The following is a 17342-nucleotide window of genomic DNA, read 5'->3' as shown; positions in this document are numbered from 1 at the left end:
TCTCCCAATCTTTTAGATGCAATTCATGGTCTCTGTTCTTTACACATTTCTCATCCATTGTTAAATCCTCACTTTCCTCACACACTCAATTCTCACTTTGGAAACTTTTAAAAAAGTAGAAACTTAGAAGTTTAGAAACTTTCTTCTCCAATTTAACATACTGCCTAGATCTGTTCTCTCTTCACCAGGCCAGTGCACACTACACCCTCTAATCCCTGGCTGTATAATGTTCTCTGAGAATAACGGACAGCACTCAGGGTAACAGAATGAGCATGGTGCAAAATAAAAGCTCCCGCTGACCTTAGCAGGTACCCCATCCAAGCTTACATAATTTGCCTCCAATCGGCAAAAGACACCTGCAAAATATTCCAGACATTTAATACCCTGCTCTGTTCTTCTCCACCACCTCCTTATCAGCTAATGATTTGGCCTTCTTTTACACAAACAAAAACTTAAATTAGCAGTCTCCTCTACATGTTTAACATAAGTCTCTATCCAACAACACCCTCTGAAAAAAAATCACACTCCTCCTTTTCCCTTACTACAGAAGAAGTATTTAAACTTCTCTCTGCCCATTTCACAACTCTCCCTTTGGAAACCATCGTGTCACACATCCTGCAAGACATTTTTCCGGCCATACTGCTGACTTGCTGACACACATTCTTAACATTTCACTCCACACTGGCACATTGCCAACTACTTTTAAGCAGGTCTGGGTAAATCCGCTGCTCCAAAAAAATAAATAAATAAAATCACTCAACACTTCAATGGTTGAAAAATCACAGACTGGTCTCTCTCCTTCCTTTTATTGCCAAAACACTAAAAAGGTTTGTTTTTAACCCAAATTTCAACATTTTTAACACACAATAACCTGCTGAAGGCAAACAAATCAGGCTTCAAATGTGGACATTCCACAAAGACTGCACTACCCTGTCACTGAATCCCTGCTAATTGCCAAAGCAAGATACTTTAAATGTTTAGATATATGAAACCTAATCTGGTTTTACTGGACCTGTATAATGCTTTTGATATGGTGAATCATTAAATTCTTCTGTCCACATTTTCCTCAATGGGCATCACTGGAATTCCACTCTGCTGTTTGGAGTCTTACCTTCAGGGTTGCCTGGAAAGGAGCTCATCAGCGGGTCACAGGAGTACCTCAGGGACCCATTCTTGGTCCCCTTCTGTATTCTATTTACAACACATCACCAAGAACCATCTTTAAAGGATATTTTAGATTGAATGAAAGACTATCATCTAGAGCTTAATCTGGCAAAAACAGAACTTGTTTCTCTAAGTCACTTTTCAAACTTTTTTGAATGTCCCTCACTGGTGGAATTATCTTCCCATTCTCACTTGGACTGCTGATTCATTAGTGTCATTCAAATGACAACTAAAAAAACGGACTCTTCCACAGTCACCTAGTCACCTACTCTAGTTCTAAATGATCTGAGCACAAACACTTTTTATAATTATCACTTTTTGTGCATATTGTCTCTTCTTGTTGAATTGGTTAATGCCTCCTCGTTTGTAAATTGTTTTAGACAAAAACTAATGACTAACTGACTTAATGTAAATGTAATGCTGCTCTATTTATGTGTGAATATTACGATTTATTCGCGTGCTATTAGTCGTGTAAACATTTTGAGTTTACTCGCTTCATTTGCGCATCAATATGGCTTCATTCAGTGTCAGCAGGAGAATTTCCCCCCAGAACACAAACAACAGACACTATGGCTTCTATTTTGACAATTCATGCACAAAGTCCAAAGCACAGGGCGCAAAAGCATTAAGGGCGTGTCAGAATCCACTTTTGCTATTTTAAAGATGAAAAAATCCGCTTTGCGTTGTGGCGCATGGTCTTAGAGGGTTCAGCTTATTCTTTTAATGAGTTATAGGTGTGTTTTGAGAATAAAGCAGTCAGGGTCTTATCTCCCATTCCCTTTTAGAGCCAGTTGCGTCGCGCCATAGCGCATTTGCTATTTACATGACAGACTTTGTAAGTGGAAAAACTTATTGCTTCACTAGAGAGAAATCAGTTAAACAGCGCATCTACAGTGTGAGAATGAGAGATGAGCCTCTTTATTTTTTACTTTTACCTTCACTTTCACTCTCGTGCATTGACATCCATTAGCCTATACATAGTTAATTTAATTTGTTAAGCGCGAAGATTTGTGTCAAAACTATTTCTAAATTCAGTTTTCATTTCCAGCAAATGAATAAATGAACAGTAATAATGAAGTGTGTTAACAAATTGAGTTAAATCCAAACACACATGCTGCGCCCCAAATGGTCTAAAACCTGACAGGTGGACAAATCTAAGCTTGTTTTTAATAAAACAAATATAAATATGCATATAATAAATAAAACTACTACTACTAACAATATAATACAAGAGCAAATTGTTATGAATAAACTGAAAAAGCCCCTCGAGATGAAGAAGGCATAAAAGTATGGTTTTTATGTTTATGTAGGCTAAAAGAATATAATTTTTGTAACATTTTAGTCTTTTAATTCTTTTTTATTTGTTAAGATATTTGCGTATTGCTGTACACCCTTTGTGTATTAGGCAATGTGTAAGCGTGGCACAACAAATAACGTGCTCTGCGCTGGACTTTAGACCTGCTTTGATCTAGTCTACTGAATAGTCTATTATAGTACCTCAAAATAGCAATGCACTTTAACACACCTCCTTTTTAGACCAGAATGCCTATGGGCGCACATATGAGTGCAAATGCATTTGCGATTTAAAAGCATGGTGCAAAACGTCAAAATGACTCTTTCGCCAAGCTGAAACTAGCAAACAACGATTGCGTTGCGCTTTGCGTCAGGTGTATGATAGGGGCCCAATGTCTTAATCACACCCCTACAAAAGCAAGCTTCTGATTGGGTAATGCGGTGCAAATGTCCGCTGAAGTTCAGATTTTCCAACTCGAGTGATTCGTGCGAACGGTGCGATAGGTGAGTTAAGCGCATCAAACACTCAAAATTCTCAACTCACGTCACTTTATTTGTGTGAATCGTGTTATTCGTGCTGCCTTATTCACGCAAATCGTGCAGCAGGATGTCTACTTGCGTCTTTGCATTGACTGAGCACGTAAATCACTTGTGCTTGATAGTTCATCGACGTATGGTGTGAACGCAGCATTATGAAGATTTTAATGAAGTTTGCCAACAATTTATAAACGCCTCTCATTATATTCAGTCACATGCATACATAATGCTTAATTCTACTTATTATGGAATGGACACACCCTAGGAATGGCAGATGGAACCTAATCTGTCAACAGCCAGACTTTAGATTCACAGCACACATTTATAGAATCCCAGCTCAGCCCGCAGCCCACCCTCCCACAGACCTCATGTGAGACAGTCCCATTAGGTCGTCAACTATTCTGATGAACCCCAACAGCTGCGACTTGAGTCTTCTCAGCATAAATACTAGGACACTGTTATTTAGCCCCTTTTATCCATGCACAAGCTGCACTGAGCCCTTAAGAATCAAGATCTGGACCAGATTTCTGTTTTATATCTAATATTCAGAGATTCCTTTGCTAAAAGAATTACTATCAAAAAATTCTTTATTTTATCTGTCAATTGGCAAGTGGATACTGGACAAAATGCGTAAGGAAACCAAGACAAAAGTCTTATTTTTTGTGATCTTGGTGGGCTCGGTGTGCATGTTTACAGCAGTGGTGACAGACCACTGGGCCGTGTTGAGTCCTCGAGTGAACAACATAAACACAACATGTGAGGCAGTTCACTTCGGCCTTTGGAAACTTTGTAAAAAACACATCTATATTGAGGATAAGGAATACGTTGGTAAAGGCTGTGGACCTATTAGCTTACCTGGAGGTAAGTGACAATGTGTGAAATTTTGATCAGATAAGCAGGCCCCTCACTCAATATGACGCTCAGCAAAAATGTGTAATAATTTGATGTTTATTTATTTATTTATTTATTTATTTTTGTTTTTACAGTATTAGGTGAGATTTGCTAAGCATATTTAAAAGCATTTAGTCTAGATCAAAGTAAACTGGACCTTGCTAGATAAAAATCTTAAGGCTGTATATGTCAAGGCTTTATAAGGTTAAATAATAGAGAGCATGTCTTTATCATATGAAGAATTTTTTTTCTCATGACCATAGTGTTTGCAGGATGTAAAATGCAGCTAAAGTGGACTGTATAGTGCTAAATGTACTGTAAAGGTAGAGACTGTCCATTTATATTCAATTAAATTTTTTATGATATTGGGGCACAGAGTTTACCCAAGAACCGAACATGAAAAAGTCTTACTCTTAAAAAGTTACTCTTTAAATGAGTATATAGTGTCTTAAAAGTGAATGGATTTTTTGAAGTTTTTTATGCTACCCTATCACCTCATCAATCTAATTCTAACTTAACAATACTTTGTATTATATTTAATAATTATTTGTTGTAGATATGGCATTATAGTCATTTATACTAATTTAATAAATGTTTTTTTGTGTGAGAGACAAATTATAAAGGATTTAAATAGAATCAGACGATGCAGTGGCGCAGTAGGTAGCGCTGTTGCCTCTTCTTGCTGAAGGTCGCTGGTTCGTGCCTTGGCTGGGTCAGTTGGCGTTTCTGTGTGGAGTTTGCATGTTGCAGCTGGAGGGCATTCGCTGCGTAAAAATGTGCTGGATAAGTTGCCGATTTATTCTGCTGCGGCGACCCCGGATTAATAAAGGGACTAAGCTGAAAAAAAAATGAAAGAATGAATACAGAATCATACAGGATAATTGTACAGGATTTGCATCAATACTTGGTTTCTTATAATTCCATTATATATAATATATGGGTTATTCTGGACTATAAGGGTGCCCCCCAAAAATGGAAAGATCCTGTTTGGAAACCATCTTAGATAATAAAAGAGAACATGCTCCAATACATTTTACTTGCTTTAAAATCAAGCAACATTTCGTCACCTTAGAATTGTAAGGTTCTATCTGACATTTTTGTCAAAAATGAGTTATTGACATATTCTTATTAAATGATAACTTATTTACATTATGGGATGTTTTTTTAAGTTGTTTACATTTTAAGACATAGTTACACACATACTGTTTGCTATATGGAATGCAAAAACTTCGAAGCTCAATATCTCAAAATCATTCAGAGCTCAGATAGAACCTTACAATTCCAAGATTATGATTTATCTATTAATTATTTAAAAGGAAAAAAATAAATAATTGTGTTTAATAAAGTCCCCTCCCTCAATTTAATTGAGCAATTCCACTGCAAATCTACAACCAAAAAAATCACATGGTTTTCCCAGAGATCCATCATAGCTCGATAGCTTTGTAGGTCTACTGGTATTTCCCTGCCTGTGGGACTTGTTGTGGGTGTTATGACTATGACACCTACTGCACTGAGATCACAGCTATAGTAGGAAAGCTGTAAGCAGAATGACAGGAAGTGCTTAACAGGTGTGGACTATCACTGACTCATGAACATGACAGACAAAAAGTGATAATGATACCGGTTAAAAGTATAAAATATAAATAGTTCAAAAAGTAATACTGCTCACACTCATATTTAGCAGCGTGTTTTGCACTAATTATGAAAAGTGTTAGAGGCCATTTAATAACGATATATTTAGTGAAATAAAAGCAGTCACTTTTCTATTAATACCTAATTACACACATCATTTCCACTGTTCTTCTGGTTTACTTGTAATAAGGAAATAAGTAATGGAAAAATTGAGAAATATGTTAGATTCCATCTTGGCCTGGATTGCATCAAATACTAGATGTCACTCTTCCTTGCTTCTGTTACAGAACTTCCGTTTCTTTCACTGCTCCTGGAGGCGCACCAAGAATGCATATTTTGGATGTCTTTTTTATCTGATTTATTTAGTTCAGGATTATATTATAAATTGCATCATTCACATGCACACTCATACACTACAGTTAATTTTGTTTACCCAATTCACCTATAGCGCATGCTTTTGGACTATGGGGGAAACAAGAGCACTTGGAGAACCACCTCAACACAGGGAAAACATGCAAACTCCACACAGAAATGCCAACTGGCCCAGCTGGGACTCGAATCAGCAACATTCTTGCTGTGAGGCAACAGTGCTTACCACTGAGCCATTGTGCTGCCCCATTACAATATTATACATCTGAATATAAAAGGTAGGCAATAAATACTATTGAAACAAGATGAAAAAGTATATCTTGATGAGTCAACATGGGTCTATTATATTAGATTTATTATAAAGCTGTCTGAAATATTTAATTCTTATTGTTCAGTCATGACATTCCATATGGTATATTAGAGATACAGTAAATTTAGGTGGTTGTTATTGTATAATATATTCAGACAGGCTTATCGCCAACTCGACACAGAGGGCAGCTGTATAAGACTAAAGGGTTTTATTCTGCTATAACAACCGCATCAATGTTCTACGCTTGATACAAGTCGACATTAACAAAAATAGCCAAATGGAGCATACAATATCCTATGTATTCTTTACACATGTATTGTTTTTATGTTGTGAGTGACCTATCAGAATCAAGTATTCCAGAGAGTTGTATAATAATCGGCAATAGTATCTGGCTGCAGACTTGCACATGCACTCAATAAAGCTGACATAACTCTGAGGGGTAGGGTTAGGGGCAGGGTTCAGTTTGAGCATATAGACAGTCTCAGTTTGCATGTAAATCCGGTCAGTATGTTACCAGCATGTAACCAGACCCTCCTCATAATCTGAGATTACCGCCAGGATGTACTTTATCCCTTGCTTAGCATAAATAGATGTTAGCTTAGTTTTTCTATTTGCTGTGATAATCAATATAATTACTAATTGGTTGGTCAAAAGAGTACTTGAATTGCAAAATATTTGAACTTCAATCTAAACATTTAAAGGTTTTTTTTTTAAGGTGTCCTTGTTACAGTTATAGAACTATTAATTTAAATACACTGAAAAAAAAATATGTCTGCAAAATTATTGCAAACAATTTATGTGTTGAACTTAAACAAACAAATTAAATTCACTAATGTTCAACATAATTTGTTTAAATTCAGCCCAAATAAACTGTTTACAACCACTTAAGTAAAAAAAAATGTAAATCCCAGGAATCATCTTTGAATATTATTTTTCTGTGTACTTGGTATTTTTATTAATCCAATGTACTTATACTTTATGGTTAGGGTTTAAACATGGGTTAGGGTTTGGGTTTGTTACATGTAATTATGCATAATTTATAATAATTGCTATAGTAAGTAGATGGAAAGTGTAAAAGGACACCTTAAAATAAAGTGTTACTCATTTAATTTACGCTTTAAAAATGTCAAAATATAGCCAGCTATGTTAGTACGTGTGTGACTAGACTTGTAAATGCAGTCAGTAAAAGCTATAATTAGACTGTGTAAATAGTCAGCTGCCCCGAGAGGGGAGACACGCTGAATTTAAGAGTGGTACAATTCCATTACTGTGACTGACGGTCACATCTGAGAGAATAGTATAGATTCCTACCTCTTATTCTAAACACACAAACACCTATTGACCTTGAATAATACATGTTTGACAGCAGCCCAAATCATTAGATAACCCCCCAAATTAAAGCTTATTTTATTATGACAGTGACATGATTTTTGAGAACATAATTTGGATTTTGCAGACCTGTATATTAAATATAAATAAAATCTTGACTTAAATGCTGCTTTTCTCCATGTTTTACAAGCTATATATATAATTAAATATAATTTCCCGTTATAAAAAAAGTTTGAATTACTTTTTTTTTTTTGGTTTGGTTTGGTTTGGTCTGTACAACTACATTTAACACATTTATTTAACCTAAATCTAAAATTTCTTTATTACAGTTTTTCTTCATTGGTTCTTGAACAGAAATTACATTCTGAAAATTCTAAGATCATTTGGCAAAACAGTGTTACAGTTTAGCACAACACTATTATAACTCACTTGCAAAAGCTCATATCTCTCCAAAAACAGTTCAATCATGCATTAAAACTAAATTCCTTTTCCATATAGAAAGTCAATTGCCAAAGCAATTGAGAAGGATATTTGCCATTTTTGTGGCACTGACTTTCTATTCTCGTCCACATCACAGCGTATATTCTCTCTTGCGATGCAACGAGGGAAGAAAGGGCGTGAATGTTGCAACCACCCCCCACAATGATCAAATGTTCCAAGGATTCGCCTAATGGTATTCATGGTATTATGGTCTTGACTAATTTTTACAATTGAACAAACTATTGTGCATGTGATGACTCATACAATGAAATGACGCTGACACATTGTGGAGAGAACAACCATTAGACCGAGAATTAACAATCAGTTTAGATCAACAAGATCTATTCACTTGGAAATTGTGCTAAATGTAGCAATATGGACTAAATCTGCTAAAATCTGTACTTAATCATTTGCAAAGATGTACTAAGACATTTGCAATTTGATTAAATGAATGAGAAGTTTAATTCTGCTGTGAACAATTGCCAAGTGGTTTGGAGGTTTGTCCATGTTGTTTTGAGAATGTAATGTAATGTTTCAAGAAATGAGCCAAACCAATGGAGAAAAACTGTAACAAAAAGATTCGTTTTTTTTTAGCAAAACTGATAAATCAAACACTCAAACGATCAAATAATAAATCAAAATGCATTCTCAAATATGAAATCAAATGTATTTAATATTTAATTTTCATAAACAACTCCTGTAATAATTAAATGACTAATCAAATGCTCAAATTATAATTCAAATGGAGGAACCAGTTGCACACACACAGCTGGAAGCTCATGATGGACTAATTACTATAGGACTATTAAGACACTTCTTTCACACAGACTCTTTGCTGAGTCTTGTTTTCCCTGTGAAGCATTACAAGTAGTTTTTCCTGTTTGTATTGGCTTACCTTGAAATTTTTTTACATTGTATATATTAAAAAGGCATGTTTGTGTGTAAATTACAACATTTAGTGCCATTAACAATCAACAAGGTGTGTTTGATATTTGGACCTGACTGACCTGACCTGGCTGACATCAATCATAAAACTAAATAATTACAGCTAAAAACATCAGTTATTAACATGTAAAAATAGATGGTCCCATCAAAGCCATTTTTTGTCCTCTATGTTCAGTCTTTATTTTGGAAGTCTGATGGAACTCTCGAGACTTTCACAGTTGTCAAGTAACACTATTTATATTTAGCTGTGAAATTTCAAGGGAAGCAACAGGAAACTCAGAAGTATTCTTTTGAGTGGCTGAATAGAAAAGCAAGTATTTAATAAATTACACAGCAGCAAAAGTAGAATATTCCCACTTCGAAATTGTTAAATTAGTTTTTTTAAAAAGGTATAATAAAAAGAATACTATTGATAAAACCACCATCATCATTATTATGTTTTTCCCCCAGAAATGAACTGTTCTTACTTCAGACACTTCACTCCAGGGAAAGATTCTGACATCTTTGAAGTTAAAACTCAGAGAGGTGAGTTAAAATAGTCAAACCAATACTTCAAATAATACTGTATTAGTTGGTGAATGCTTTTGTGGAACTTAGTATTTCTAAAGCACAGACCTGGCAATTCTTTCATTGAACTGTTTGTTTTGAATAAGAGAAGTAGAAAAATGAAAACATAATGAATGAAGAAATTATGTGTCGGATTCAAGTGCTTACAAATTTGTTGTTCATTATTGTTATTAATGTAATCAAGATTCTTGGAAATATTTTCAGGTTTTTTGAATACTTTAAGATTACTCTCGGTTTATGTATAACATTGATTATTGAGATTATTGTATCCTGATTTTTGTTTTCCTAGAAAGAGAACAATTAAGTGTATTTAATTTATTTATGCCAATGTTCCCCAACTCAGGTTCATTAAAGAAATGCAAACGGGTCTGGGATTTGGTGAAAATCTAATAATTAAATAAAAATGTAAAATTCAAACACAGAAACAAACAAATAAAATCTTACCTGCACAGTAAAAAAAAGTTGACTCAACACTAAATTGTAAGGCAACTTGCTGCAGAGCTTTTTTGAGTCAATCTCAAAAAGGTTGATTCAACAAAAAAGCTCTGCAGCAAGTTGCCTTAAAATTTTAAGTTTAGTCAGCTTTTTTTCCAGTGTACTTTATAAAGAGTTCAAATGCAAAAACTTCTATTTTGTCTTCTAAACTGAGCTTTTTTTTCCAGGCTCTTGTGTGTAGGTTCAACAATTCACTGTAATTGTGATGTTCTTTTGACTGCCTAAAAAATGAAACAACTAAATAGGCTGAGAATAATGCTAATTCCATATGGCATTTAGAGGTTTTTGCTAAACTATTAATATATAGATCCTTTATTCGTTAACGTGAATGCCATTTGACTATTAACCAAAATCAATAATTAAATGTGTTGTTAAATTATTCAAACTTAAATTTCAGTGAGACATATTAAAATACAAATATTTATTGAACAATCTAATCAGAATCTCCAGTTACATAAACATGCTTTAATGAGTTTATTACAACAGTGATTTCATTACACATTTAAAGTTTTCTAGGCTTGAAATCAGAGTTAGGGATATAGAGAAATTAAGTTACATCTGAATTACTGACTCAAGTAAAATTTCAAGTAAATTTAACTAGTAATAATTACCCAACACTGCTTATACAGAATAATACCCCAGATAACAGGAAGCATCAGAATATAGAAGCTGTTTATAGAGAACCAGCTTTTAGGCATGACACAATACATTTTACATAAAATTTGAGTGTCATTTAAAACTGACATGTAGCTCTTGCTGATTTGTCTTTGTGGTTTCTCTTCTCAGAATACAACATCTCAGGTGCTGCCATAGCCCTCTTCAGTCTTGCCTTTGTGATTCTGGGCACTCTGTGTGTGTTGTGTTCTCTCAAAAAGGGAAAAGACTATATGTACAAGCCTGCCGGCATGTTCTTCACTTTTGCAGGTAGGATGGAACTTCCTTCACAGTTTTGAAACAATACTACATGTCTTTTATAAATCATTTAGATACACCACATTAAAAAAAACAAATTCTAGATAGTCTATCTGATTACACTATCTTTTTTTAGATTAGTTAAAAAAAGGCTATGGTAAAAAAAAAAAATCTAGGTTATGTTTTAGATTAAAGACCACAGCTTACACATAAAGAAACCGTATTTAGAGTGTACGTTTTAGTTATAGCATAAATACAATAAAAGTAAAATACATTTGGAAGGATATGAAAGGTTTGATACACAAGGATAACAAGCACCACTTTAATTTACAGTCTGTGTCAGTCAACAGCAATCTGCCTGCAAATGAACTACAAAACCCAGTCATGCAACACATACACACACCTGGTCCATTGAGTCTCCATTGATTACACTTCTACAGATGCAGCTCATGGACAGATTACACACACATATGTACAGCTCAATTTGACACTCTCATGACTCTCACGAGTCTTGCTATACTGCTTGTGACTATTACAACACGTTTCCTTGCCTTAACTTCCATGTTTTTGAAACTTGCTTTGTTTTGTTTGTTTATTCCTATCTGCTGCCTGCCATTTTGACCATCGGCCTGTTTATTAGACTAAGACTCTGGATTGTCTGCAGGGCCGGAGTGGGACTCCTTTTCAGCCCTGGAGTTTCAAGCCTCAGACCGGCCCACCTCAGTTCATGACTGACTATATTAAAATAAGGTCATTTCCAAATCAGTTTCTAATGACACTATCACGTCTTTTTTTCAGAAAACAGCTGTTTTAGAACTTCAAATGTTCAACAACCCTAACAGTATTATATGTCTTAAATTAAAAAGAAAAAAAAAATAAATTACTCAGACAGGGATTGAACCCGGGTCTGCAGCGTTGTAAACTAACACACTATCCACTGAACCACATCAGTTAATGATTAAACATTGAGCTGCGAGAAAATAGATAAAAAGAGTAGAGCTGCGGTAAAATAATGAATAAAAAGGCTGTGGTCAAGTAAATAAATAAATTTAAAAAGTGTGGCTGCTGAGAGCATTAGATTCTGGAGCTAGGGATACTGGCCCTCGCGGCCAAAAAACGGACCAGCCCACCGGGAATTCTCCCGATCCTCCCGATTAGCCAATCCGGGCCTGATTGTCTGTATACATCTGTTTGCTCCTGTGTTGATTGTTGCTTGCCTCACCATCCTGCTAATAACCCTGCGTTTGGATCTGCACCTCTATTGTCAGTGTCCACTTCACTTTACAGACCTCTGTCACAATCACTAGAAATCCAATCCTTACAGATCGCTGGTAAACTCACAGATCACATTGAACTACAAATCTGCTGGTATACAGACTACAAGATCCTGTCATGCAACACACAAACACACCTGCTCCAAGTCTCCATTGATTACACTCCCACAGCTGATGCTGCTCATGGACTCATTACACACATATATAGAGCTCACTTTGACTCTCTCATGGCAGATCTTCTGTATTGTGAAGTGACGCTTACAACAGGGGTGCAGATCCAAATGCAGGGTTTATTAGCAGTATGGTCAGGCAAGCAACAGTCAACACAGGAGCAAACAGATGTATACAGGCAATCCAGAGTATGAAATATAGTATAAAATATGAAATAAACAAAATAAAGCAAGGTTCAAACACAGAAGGCAAGGGAAACGCGTAATGTTCACATTCCAGTTCAACAAGACTCAGCCTGTAACAGGGAGACTAACACGGAGGGATCCATTTTGCAGTATTTATTAGACACAGTCAAACACAAACATCCAACACGCACTAAAGTGCGAACACACATCAACAGTAATCAATAGAGGTCGTGGGGCTGGCGGCTGACAGACACAGAGTGATTTACCAGGCATAGATCAGTGGCAGGCGGCGTGGTTCAGAATCCTTAAGACAGGCGTGGGTCAAGGGCAGGCAGCGTGGTTCAGAGTCCGTGTATCAAGCAAGGGTCGTGGGCAGGCAGAAGGCAACTCAGAGTCGGAAACAGTCCGGGCTGATGCACAGGAGATCAAGCAGGAAAGAACGCTCAGTAATGCTGGCTGGGGCTAAACAAGACTTCGCCATGAACTAGTGTTAGAGTGTGGCTTAAATAGGGAGCGTGGGTCGTTAACGGGATTCAGTTCAGGTGTGTGCACAATCAGTCTAGGTGGATGATGTAATGCTTAGAAGTCCAGGGATGGCGGCCTCTGCTGGCCAGCGAAGGGAATGACTGGGACCGAGTCGGTGACACAGCCATAAGAGTTTTAAAGTGAGCCGTAAAAAAATGTGTGTGTAATTAGTCCATGAGCACCATCAGTTGTGGGAGTGTAATCAATGGAGACTTGGAGCAGGTGTGTGTATGTGTGTGTGATTGAGTATGTTGCATGACTGGATCTTGTAGTCCATATATCGAAAGATTTGTAGTACTGTGAGTTTACCTGTGATCTGTAAGGATCAGTGTTAGGCGTAACGCGTTACAAAAGTAATGTATTACAGTAACATATAACTTTTTGCTGGAAACGCAGTAGTGTAAGGCATTACTAACACATTTTCAGTAATATTTTACATGTTCAGTAACGCTTGCGTTACAACAACTTTTTGCCCACAAGACATTAACAAACAAAAAAACACTGCAAGTAAGTTCTATGTCCTGTTTGTGGTTAGTGAATATACGTGTGTGTTGTCATTAATCTCCCTCTGGCTATTGAAACTTTTTCCTTTGAACGTGGAATGATTTCAGCCTCTGTGCTCGAGGTCCGAGGCTATTGGCTCAGCCCGGTTCGCAGCAACAGAAAAGAAGTAACTAGTTGAAAATGGTAGAAGACAGTACATTCGCAAGATGGACGAATGCACATATTTACAAGTCGAGAGTGCATTCATGTAATACGAATGAGCGGATCCCTTTGCTCATGCGCCCGTTTTCTCTGTTCGTGGACAAAACTGCTTGCAAGCTCTCAATATAAGCTGCTCGCGCGTATATTAATATATTCAAGCTATTCAGAGAGATTGCCAGATAATTACTTTACCTCTACCATTTTTTTGACAGACTTAGATCATTTGTGATTCTAACTGTCATCCTTTCTTGCATTGTCTTGAGCCTTCACATTGTCAATTATAAACTATATTGTTAGTAGTCTGGTCACTGTCATTATGCTACATCTTATCGCTTTCTACTGGATGAAAAATGCTCTTTAGTTTACATTTGGTCATTTTAGAATGTTAAGTTCTAATTCTGTAGTTATTTTGGTGAAAATAACTAAAAAGTAATATAAGAGTAATGTAACATATTACACTTCTGAGACAGTAATATTGTAAGGTAAGGGATTACTTTTAAATAACAGTAACAAGTAATGTGTAATGTATTAAAGTTTGGAAATAACTTGCGCAACATTGGTAAGGATTAGATCGCTGGTGATTGTGATAGTCTGTAAACTTAATTTTTTTCTTGTTTGACATTAGTTAAAGAAAAAATTGTTTTAATTAGGCTTAGTCTTGCCCATTTTTAATTTTGCTTAACTATCCCATCCGTTTCATTATTAAACCTAATTATATGGTGAATTGGCATTGGTATACAAATTGATGTGTTCTTTTGAATTCATAACATTACCGATTACCTGTTCTGATTTCCAACAAAATGGAAGCACAGACCATGCTGACCAAATTCTGATTGAATTCAAGTTGATTTGGCGAACTGGTTTCGAATAACTTGCAAATAAATTTAACGTAGAGCTTGTGAAAATTGACTTAAGGTGTTATCGCCGTAACACATATACATATTCACATCAAACTTGGTGGGTGTTGGGCAACCCATTTCCCAAAATTCATAAATTAAAAGTCAAATGATGTCTGATTTTCTCAGGTCAGCCATTTTTGCTATATTTTATGGATGCATTGACGAATTGTTATAAAAATTGGTTTTGTCGTAGCTCAATATTTAAAGATAATTACACCAAATTTTAGGTCTGTCACAATGACTGTAAAAAAAATGGACGACGCGACAGCCCCTTTTCCCATTGAACGCTTTGAGGGCAAAACGCCTGCTTGACGGGCACAAACTGTTGCAAAAGACTGCTGAAATTGGAGCCTTGACATGCGCAGAAGGACTGTCTGATGGAGCCAGAGGATGAGCCGCGAAAATGAGCAGAGTCGAGCTTCCAACCAAACGCTTTATGTAAAATCAACCACGCCCCCCGAACTTCTCAGCATGCGTTTGCTGTCATATCAACACAAATGGATGTAATAACGTTAACAAATATGAGGGTTTTATATATTCAATCGCGCCAGCTCCGGGCAGCAGCGCATAACCTACTCGCGGCGTCGCGGGCTGATTCCGGCTCGCATGCGGCAGCGCCGGCTCGCTCGGCCGCCGCATCTGGCTTGATCTGGCTCGATTAACTCGGGCTGGAATCGGGCAGTGTGTCCAGGCATCCGGAGTAGGTCCAGCAGAGGTAGTCCGTCTGAGCTCTGAGGGGTAAGTCTCCGGCTGGAATCTAGCTGGAACTGGCCCTAGTGTATTTTGCTATCTGGGTGGCTAGGCGTACGTGTATCAGCAAACTATTAAAGCCCGTAAAAAGCCCTGACCTTAGCGAATAAACAGTGTTCCACCAGGATCATGAATGTCAGAAACGTTCGAGGTTACTAAAGTAACCCTTCGTTCCCCGAGGAGGGGAACGGAAGCACTATAAAAGGGTTTGATGTTCTAAATCCACGTATGGGAGGTTCGGTTCAGAAGCTACTCGTCTGAAAGAGTATTGAACGGGCCAATTAAGAATGAATTGGCAGCGCAAGCCTGCGCAGGTGTGTGGCATATGCAATCAACTGAGTATATAAGCACGCCTGGTGCCAGCAGACACTATCCTTTTTAAGCTGAAGAGACTTTTAACAGCTAAGGGACAGTCATTATGGCGACGGAGTATAGTGCTTCCGTTCCCCTCCTCGGGGAACGAAGGGTTACTTTAGTAACCTCTAACGTTCCCCTTCGGGGGGAACTCCAGCACTATAAGTGGATTTGATGTTCTAAATCCACGTATGGGAGCCCATTGAAAGCGCCATAATGACTGCACCTTACCAACACCCACCATGAGAGAGCGGTCAGGCAAGCGTGACGCACCCAGATCATGAGAGGCGTGGTCCTCCAACGTGCCCTTGGCCCTAACTTATCCCACTTCAAAAGAAGTTTTACGGAATAGGTATCTTTTTTGGGAGTCGCTAGCGTCTAGATAATTCTAGGAATATACGACAGTACGTTGGGAAGCGTGCCATCCCAGTAGGGAGGACGCTGCGGAGACCATCCGCACCCAATAGGGGGAAACAAATGGAATTACATATGTACTAACCCTGAAAAGGGGAAGTGCGCATAAAAGGTGGTTAGCAGATAGGGAAAGCACGGGTCTGCCCAGGGGGGGAACTTAACCGTGGCGGAAAAGCATATGGGGATCACCAGCGGGGATCGGCCATAGCAGGCACCTATACCCAAAACGCGGGCTGACCAGCGGGCAGACCTACAATGTAATGGGCCAGCAAGTGACTCCTCCGCTGAGTCAGTGCTGGGGGCCTCGGAGGAATCTGCAGGGCTCACCGAATGGGGAACTTACTGACAGACAGGAGGGTGCACATCTCTCCGTGTTAGGGAAAAAAGGCACCGCAAGCGTGTACAACACCTACCGAGTTGTTTCCTCAATCACCAAAGGTACCTAACACCCTTGAGGAAACAGGCTCCACTCGCAGATTAAAAATTCTTGCAAATGTGTTGGGTGTCGCCCAGCCCGCAGCTCTACAAATGTCTGTTAAAGAAGCGCCACGCGCACACGCCCAAGAGGATGCAACGCTCCGAGTGGAGTGCGCATGCACTCCCGGGGGGCGCGGCTGACCTCTGCTCAAATAAGCACATGAAATGGCCTCCACAATCCAGTGGGATAAACGTTGTTTAGACACGGCACTTCCCTGCTGCCGTCCGCCATAACAGACAAAGAGCTGCTCAGAAGACCTAAAGTTCTGAGTACGGTCCACATAAATGCGCAGAGCGCGAACTGGTAAAGACAGGGCTGGGTCTGCCTCCTCCGGGGGCAGCGCTTGCAGGGTTACTACCTGATCTCTAAAGGGAGTGGTAGGAACTTTGGGCACATAACCTGGGTGGGGTCTCAGGATAACGTGAGAAAATCCCGGCCCGAATTCCAGGCACGAGTCACTAACCGAAAATGCCTCCAGGTCCCCGACCCTCTTAATGGAGGCCAACGCGACCAGCAGAGCTGTCTTCAGGGACAGAAATTTTAAAGATACTGTATCGAGTGGCTCGAAGGGATCAAATCGCAGGCTCGTGAGAATGAGGGCGAGATCCCAAGAGGGCGTGAGAGGGGGGCGAGTTGGATTAATTCGCCTAGCGCCTCTGAGGA

General features: G+C 38.2%; 1 protein-coding gene across 2 annotated transcripts in view; it reads left to right on the top strand.

Annotated features, from left to right (window-relative positions):
* Positions 1 to 3464: 3464 nt before the first annotated feature.
* cacng1a (calcium channel, voltage-dependent, gamma subunit 1a) overlaps positions 3465 to 17342 on the top strand; it is a 29087-nt gene continuing 15209 nt past the window's right edge. The window contains 3 exon segments of one of the 2 annotated variants that reach the window (NM_214684.1): positions 3465 to 3855; positions 9401 to 9475; positions 10799 to 10936. In NM_214684.1, coding sequence (NP_999849.1) covers positions 3621 to 3855; positions 9401 to 9475; positions 10799 to 10936 — 448 coding nt within the window. In that variant the 5' untranslated portion in view covers positions 3465 to 3620. 2 annotated transcript variants of the gene reach the window in all.

Source organism: Danio rerio, chromosome 6, assembly GCF_049306965.1.
Source record: "Danio rerio strain Tuebingen ecotype United States chromosome 6, GRCz12tu, whole genome shotgun sequence".
NCBI classification, from domain to species: domain Eukaryota; kingdom Metazoa; phylum Chordata; class Actinopteri; order Cypriniformes; family Danionidae; genus Danio; species Danio rerio.
Note: the sequence above shows the minus strand (reverse complement) of the source record. Positions and strands in the feature narration are given on the sequence as shown.